Source organism: Helianthus annuus, chromosome 13 (assembly GCF_002127325.2).
Source record: "Helianthus annuus cultivar XRQ/B chromosome 13, HanXRQr2.0-SUNRISE, whole genome shotgun sequence".
In the NCBI taxonomy this organism is placed as follows: domain Eukaryota; kingdom Viridiplantae; phylum Streptophyta; class Magnoliopsida; order Asterales; family Asteraceae; genus Helianthus; species Helianthus annuus.
In genome coordinates this window covers 170,979,436-170,986,905 of record NC_035445.2, presented here as the reverse complement: position 1 = coordinate 170,986,905, position 7,470 = coordinate 170,979,436, and the positions used below count along the sequence as shown (strand labels likewise).

At 38.6% G+C, this 7,470-nt stretch overlaps 2 protein-coding genes across 2 annotated transcripts; both read left to right on the top strand.

Annotated features, from left to right (window-relative positions):
• Positions 1–1,088: 1,088 nt before the first annotated feature.
• On the top strand, positions 1,089–5,237 carry LOC110927204 (putative disease resistance RPP13-like protein 1). Its single transcript, XM_022170836.2, has 2 exons — positions 1,089–4,922; positions 5,031–5,237. Exons 1-2 carry the CDS (start codon positions 1,120–1,122, stop codon positions 5,041–5,043), a joined length of 3,816 nt encoding a protein of 1,271 aa, XP_022026528.1. The 5' UTR covers positions 1,089–1,119; the 3' UTR covers positions 5,044–5,237.
• A 292-nt stretch (positions 5,238–5,529) lies between these two features.
• LOC110900690 lies at positions 5,530–7,234 on the top strand. The gene is made up of 3 exons (XM_035981760.1): positions 5,530–5,659; positions 5,799–5,873; positions 6,192–7,234. Exons 1-3 carry the CDS (start codon positions 5,552–5,554, stop codon positions 6,465–6,467), a joined length of 459 nt encoding a protein of 152 aa, XP_035837653.1. The 5' UTR covers positions 5,530–5,551; the 3' UTR covers positions 6,468–7,234.
• The last annotated feature ends 236 nt before the right edge of the window (positions 7,235–7,470 follow it).

Here is a 7,470-nt window from a genome sequence, read left to right as displayed (position 1 = left end):
CCTTGAGGTGGTTAAGACATGCTGTGTTCGGGATCGGTTGGAGGGCAATTGGCTGTGGAGGCACAATCCTGATCTGCCGGGAGAACGGGCTGAGTTTGAAGACTTGTTGGGCTCTTTATCGGCGGTCTCGTTAAACAACAGCTTAGACGTGGTTGCCGGATCAGTCGAGCTCATTTTCTGTCAAGAAAATCCTCGATGATTCTGCGGGCGACAGGAATTATTGTGTTGTTGATCGGTGTTCGTGGGTCCGTTAAAGTGTAATATCCTCGGCTGGAGGGCCGAGATGAACCGGTTACTGACGTCGGATGCCTTGTGGAGAAGAGGTATAATGGTAGGTGATGGGTTGTGCCCGTTCTGTAAATCGGAGTCCGAGTCTATGGATCATATATTCTCATCGTGTATACGGCTTCTCTCATGTGGCAGAAAATCAGCAGATGGTGCCGTCTCTCTCCGATTTTCGCATTCACTTTCAGAGATCTCCTGGAAATCCATAAGCATAGTAATATCGCCAACAGAATCAAACCGGTGGTCTAAGGTATTATCGTTTCTGCTGTTTGGTGTCTGTGGTCTGCTCGGAATAAGGCAGTTTTTTCAGGGGTGGAAGCCAAGGTGGATTCTATTTTTAGCGAGGTCAGGTCTATAGGGTTTCTTTGGTTCAAAAATAGAGTAAAGAACAATCTAATTTCCTGGACGGATTGATGTAAATTTGTATTTATTTAGTGTGTTTGTAGTTGTTTTTGTGGCCTCTTGGTTTTCGGGCTTGGTCGGTGTTTTTTAATGAAGTTTTCCTTTAAAAAAATAATAATAATCCTGTAATGATGTTCCTTTAGATATTTAATTCCGGGAACCACTCTCGGTACCTATTCCTCTAATCGAGAAACAGCTGTAAGTATAATTATTTAGAACCCACTTGATCAAATTTATCATTTTAAATTACATATAAAATTTCTCAATAAATTGTCATATTGTTTTCACGTGGTTTACGTTGGAAACCACTCCTGGCCACTTATCTCGACTGTGATTATTATAGAACAATAACTGTGCAGGGGGCACTCATCTCATCTACATTCCTCACATACACAGCAACTACTTGTCTTAATTCCCTTTTTACTGATAACAATGGCTGAAGCCGTTGCATCTGCACTCGTCAATGTCATTTTTCAGAAGCTTGCTGATGTAGCCCTCAAGAAGTATGTTGGTTCTCAGGGATTTTACACTGAGTTGGAGAATCTGGAGAGAGAACTGTCCCAGATCCAAGCTGTGCTGAAAGATGCTGCTGACAAGGAAGTAAAGGATGAAGCTGTTAAACAATGGCTGCGTGAGCTCAAACATTTGGCTTACGATATCGACAACTTACTTGACGATGTGGCTACCGAAGCTATGCATCGTGAGCTATCAGGAGCAAGCACAAGCACGGTAAGAAACCTAATCATCCCAACTTGCTGCACAAATTTCTCACTAGATCAAAGGTTGAGTCACAAGTTAGATAGTATTACCACCAGGTTAGAACATATAAATAAGGAAAAAAATGCGCTAGGGTTGACCGTGAAAGATGGAAAACAGAAAGATCCTAATAGAGGAAATGAAACCTCTTTGCCAGAATCTAATGTTGTTGGACGAGTTGCTGAGAAAGAAGAATTGCTGAAGAAGTTGTTAGGGGATGATGGGTCATCTAAGGAAAACTTTAGCATAGTACCCATAGTTGGTATGGGTGGGGTTGGGAAGACCACTCTAGCTACACTTTTGTATAATGATCCACAGTTGCACAGTCACTTTGAACTCCGGGCATGGGTTTATGTCTCTAATGATTTTGATATATTCAAGATATCTAAAGTCATCTTTCAATCGGTGACCGGAGAGAATAAAGATTTTGCAGATCTACATCTACTTCAGGTGGCTCTTAAAGAGCATTTGAAGGAAAAACGATTTCTACTAGTACTTGACGACGTGTGGTGTGAGAACAATGATGACTGGCAATACCTATTGCAGTCATTTCATTTGGTGGCTCGTAGAAGTAAGATAATCATCACAACTCGTAAGGATCAATTGCTAAAAAAGCTAGGTTTTGGTGGTATTGGTCATCTAGACCATCTCAAAATTTTGTCACATGAAGATGCTTTGTCTTTATTTGCTCTACATGCATTGGGTGTAGATAACTTTGATTCACACCCAACACTAAAACAAATGGGTGAAAGTATTGTGGAAAAGTGTGGTGGTTTGCCTTTGGCTTTAAAGGCAATTGGAAGACGATTGAGGACCACAACAAATGCAGAAGATTGGGATGATGTGTTGAAAAGTGAGATATGGGATATAGAAATTAGTGAAGAAATTTTTTCATCCCTTAAGCGAAGCTATCATGATCTTTCTCAACATTTGAAGACGTTGTTTGAATATTGCTCCTTGTTTCCCAGGGGCTTTTTATTTGACAAGGAGGAGTTGATTTTATTATGGATGGCTGAAGGGTATTTAAACCAATCAAGGGGATACATGTCACCAGAACGCTTTGGCCATGAGTGTTTTGAGATATTGTTATCAAAATCGTTCTTTCAACATGCCCCTAACGATGAATCTTTCTTTGTGATGCATAATCTCATGAACGACTTGGCCACATTTGTTGCTGAAGATTATTTTTTACGGTTTGAAAAGGAAATGGAGATAAGAAAGAGAGGTTCGACAAAGTACCACCACATTTCATTTATTCGTGAGGAGTATGTAGCTTACCATAAGTTTGAGGCATTTAAAAGAGCTAGAAGTTTGAGAACAATGTTAGCAGTATCTGCTGGGATGAATAATAGTTGGGACACCTTTTACCTATCCAATAAGATTTTGGTTGATTTACTTCCGGAGTTAGCATTGTTAAGGGTTCTTTGTTTGAGTCGTTTTGAGATAAGTGAGGTACCAGAGTTCATTGGCAGTTTGAAGCACTTAAGGTATCTTAATTTATCTCAAACTAAAATCAGAGAGTTACCAGATAATGTTGGCAATCTTTATAACTTACAGACATTGATTGTTTTTGGGTGTCAAAGTTTGACTAAGTTGCCTAAAAGCTTCTCAAAGCTTCAAAAGCTACGTCATTTCGATTTAAGAGATACTCCACTTTTGGAGAAGCTTCCTTTGGGGATCGGCGAGTTGGAAAGCCTACACACTCTGACCAAGATAATCATTGGTGGAGATAATGGCTTTACAATAACCGAGCTTAAGGGGTTAATAAATCTTCATGGGGAAATTTCTATACAGGGACTGCACAAAGTACAAAGTGCAATGCATGCAAAGGAGGCGAACTTATCTCTAAAAAGGCTTTCTAAGTTAGAGCTAAAATGGGGTTACGTTTTTGATGGAACTCGAAGGGGGCCACTCGAAGAAGAGGTTATCAGTGAACTGAAACCTCACAGTGATAGGTTGAAAGAGCTTGCAATTGTGTCATATGGGGGAACAAAGTTTCCAAACTGGATAGGGGATCCCTCTTTTCATTTGTTGACTCATGTGTCGATACGTGGCTGTAAAAAATGTACATATTTACCGCCACTTGGGCAACTAGCTTCACTTAAGGAGTTGTTTATTCAAGGCATGGATGAGGTTGAAGACATAGGTTCAGAGTTCACAGGGACTATCGATGTTTCCTTCCCTTCACTTGAAGTTTTATGGTTTGAAGATATGTCGGGGTGGAAGACGTGGTCAACCAACTATTATATTTTAGATGAAGTGTTTCCATGCCTTAGAGAGCTTCATATAAAGGATTGTCCAAACCTGAATGACGTCCTAGTTGAAGCTCTACCTTCACTAAGGGTTTTACAAATAGATAGATGTGGTGATGGTGTGTTGAGACATCTGGTTCATGCAGCTTCATCCATCACTAAGTTGGAGATACAATCTATTTTAGGGCTTACAGATGGCGTGTGGAGAGGTGTTATAGACTATCTTGGGACACTTGAAGAACTAAGAATCAATGGGTGTAATGACATAAAGTATTTGTGGGAATCAGAAGCAGACGCAAGTAAGGTTCTTGTGAACTTAAAGAAATTGTACGTACATAATTGTTCAGGTTTGGTGAGTTTAGGAGAGATAGGGGACGGGGATAATTTTAACAGCAGCCTCCTATCATCTCTTAGGATTTTGGATGTATGGCATTGTAACAACATGCAATGTTGTTGTTGTCCAAATAGCATTGAGAGTTTGTGCATTGGTTCTTGTAGTTCAGTTACACGTGTCTCCTTTGCAACACCAGCAGGAGGGCAGAAGCTCAAGTCACTGGATATATCTCTTTGCAACGAACAAATGGAAATTATCAACAACACTGGCATGCCAATGCTAGAATACGTGTTTATTTATCGTTGGAGAAATCTGAAATCAATCACTGATATGAGCTACTTCAAACACATCACTCACCTTGAGCTATACAGCTGTTTAAGCATCGAGACGTTTCCTGACCTTGAGCTTTCGAAGCTCACTTCATTACAATTTCTGTTAATAGAAAAATGTCCAAGTATGGATTCTTCCTTTCCTCGTGGACTTTGGCCCCCCAAATTGGTCAGCCTTGGAATAGGGGGGTTGAAGAAACCAATCTTGGAATGGGGCTACCAAAATTTTCCAACTTCTCTTGTTAGCCTAACGTTATGCGATGAACCCGAAGTGAGTAATTTAAATCAGTTGTCCCACCTTCTTCCTTCCTCTCTTACTCATCTTGGCATCGAAGAATTCGATAATCTGGAATCACCTTCAGAGGGACTACAACATCTTACACATCTTCAACATCTCTCCATTGAGAAATGCCCGAAGATGAAACATCTACCAGAGACGTTGCTACCTTCACTTTTGAGTTTGATAATTGAAGAATGCCCATATCTCGAAGAAAGGTGTAACGGAAGAGGCTCCCGCTACTGGCCTCTCATCTCTCATATCCCACGCATCGAAATAGAATCCAGGTACTTTTCTTTTACTAAACACTCCTTTTTGCTAAGTTACTTATTGATCTCCTTTACATTGCAGAAACTATGTGATCTCCTTCTAATAGTGATTTTTGTTTTCTTTAGCGATTCCGATTGATTGGACTCATTGAAGAAAGAGAGTTTGGAACTTACAGCAAGAGACTGCTTATGCGGAAACAAAGTTTGTGCTTATTGGTAATCTATAATTTTTCTTACAGAATTTGGTGTTCATATATTGATTAATTTCAATTCTTCATGAGTTCGTGTGTCTCGATATAAGAAGGCACAAAATCTCCAAGAGAAGTTTAAAAATGATATGTTAATATAATTGTTATTTTTTTATTTTTTTGTTCTTGATTATGTTATGATTTGCATGCAAGATTTTCTGGTAGTTTTCTTGCCAAATTTTAGTTGGTGTCAGGATTTTTTCACAATTACTTCACATCCCCAAGATTCTAATTTTCTGGTTGTTGATGTTTTTGGTCAATTTTAGTGGTCCCTTTAATCCCACTTAATGGTCATGGTAGTTGATACCACCAAAGAATAATCTGAGCAAGGATGTATAGTAATATCTTGATATTTGAAGAAATAATTTTAGTTAAAAATTGATAATTCAGTTTGCTGTTATGCAGATTCAGCAGCCTATTCTCTGCAGTACAAAAGCAACCAATGATGGGTGCGGTTACCTATCCGACCGGCTGGCCCGGTCCGATTACGAAAACATTGGTTTTAAGGTAAAGTTTTGTTCTTGTTTTGTATGATTATTTGAACTATTCAGTTTTTTGAGAGGTAGAGGCTCAAATTAATTATTTATCCAATGCATATGCTATCTGAAAAATATTTGATCATTTTCCATCTTGGTTTCATTGACAGATGGATATGTATTTTTTTGATTCCTCCAATGATTTTTACTGGAAGTTGTTCAAAGCTCGGAGTTATTGTTCTCAGGTAAGAATTCATAGAATCATGGATTTTGACTTTTGAGGTCAATCATATTAGTTCCTAAAATCTTGATTGACATTAGTCTTTTTAAAAACAGTTAATAACCTCAATTTGTTATCAAATACTATGCACTAATCTTCATTGTTATACTACAATATTTATTGGCCAAGTCACAACGCAGCGGCAACATTTATTGGCCAAGTCACAAAACGCCTCTTAAGGCCGACCTCTCGCCCCTCATTCGCTCTGTCACAGCCTTTATATATTATGTGTTGTCATTTTTTGTTCCTAAACTTGTACTATATTCTTGACTTCTTGTGACAGGTTACAACGATTAGAAATGCGGCTTCTTTCACGCGCTTCATAGTCACAAAAACATTAACAAAACAGCATTGCAGCGGTTTGATTCTTATATCCATGGGAATTGTGTTGAAGATGGTCCTTGAAAATAAACTGACTCCTAGACGGTTTCCAAAGATTCAAGAGCTTGTCTTCTCCGATTTCTTTTCTTTCTTTTTTGTGATTTCACTCATAAAGGTTCAAATTAGCATTTTTTTTGGTATTATTGGATTGCAAAATCCATATGGTGTTTGGTTCTAGTGTGGCTCAAGCTTCCCTTTTCCGACTTCAGATAGAACTCCACAACAGCTCATCGGCAACGCTATGGATCAAAGGGAGTCAAAGGAATGGAAAAAATTAATAGGGGTTGTGATTATGGTGGCGATGTGGGAGACATGGAAGAATCGAAACGAGCAGACTTAATAATCATCATATTCACTTCATGAGAGAACGGCGGAGCTAATCAAGAAAAATTTGTTTCTTTGGATCACAAGTAGATCAAAGTTGTGTAATGTTAATTGGTCTTTGTTAGGGGTTAAACTTTAATACTTATGGATCACTTATCCTTAGACCCGCCTGGATCACTGATCCTTAAAGTCTGATACAGGAAGTCTGGGGATCACGGATCCTTATTATTTTTATAACTTAACTAACAGTTGTTCCTTGTATATTTTCGTGATGGAATGCAGGTCATGGGCAATGTGGACCGAGTCATGGCGAGAATATCGAACTGGAATCGTTGAAGATGCTACACGTGTGGAAATGGCTCAACGTTAACTTGGTTGGACGTGGTCTTACACATATTTCGAACTTGTTTGTTATTTCTATTTTAAAGGGTTTGATCAAGTATAGATAACAACAACTGCTATTAGCAGAAAACACACACTCTCTCTCGCGAACATTAGCTCTCAAAGACACTTGCACTTTAGCAAACATTGTACAACACTTGATCAACTTCCGAAGTTGTAAACTCTTGTTAGTTTAATAAATTTGATAGTGATAGTTTTCACTATCCGAGGTTTTTTGTGCCGGAGATCACATTGAGATCAAGGGCTTTTTCCTCGTACAAATCCTTGTGTTCATTGTTTATTACATTTCACATTTGTTCATTCAATTGTCAAACATATAAGCACACTACCTCACAAAATCAGATTTTGTTACATTATCATTTGTTTGATTTTTGACCAAAACAGTCTTGATGGGTTGATTTTAAAATTCGTGATGTAATTATGTAATTTCGGATTCCAATTTCTTGTTGGCTTGC

Bases quoted from the DNA above. Each gene is read 5' to 3' on its own strand.
- LOC110900690 (XM_035981760.1), top strand. From the start codon at position 5,552: ATGCAGATTCAGCAGCCTATTCTCTGCAGTACAAAAGCAACCAATGAT. The intron at 5,660-5,798 runs GTAAAGTTTTGT...TTTCATTGACAG, and splicing joins ACGAAAACATTGGTTTTAAG to ATGGATATGTATTTTTTTGA. The intron at 5,874-6,191 runs GTAAGAATTCAT...TTCTTGTGACAG, and splicing joins CTCGGAGTTATTGTTCTCAG to GTTACAACGATTAGAAATGC.
- LOC110927204 (XM_022170836.2), top strand. From the start codon at position 1,120: ATGGCTGAAGCCGTTGCATCTGCACTCGTCAATGTCATTTTTCAGAAG.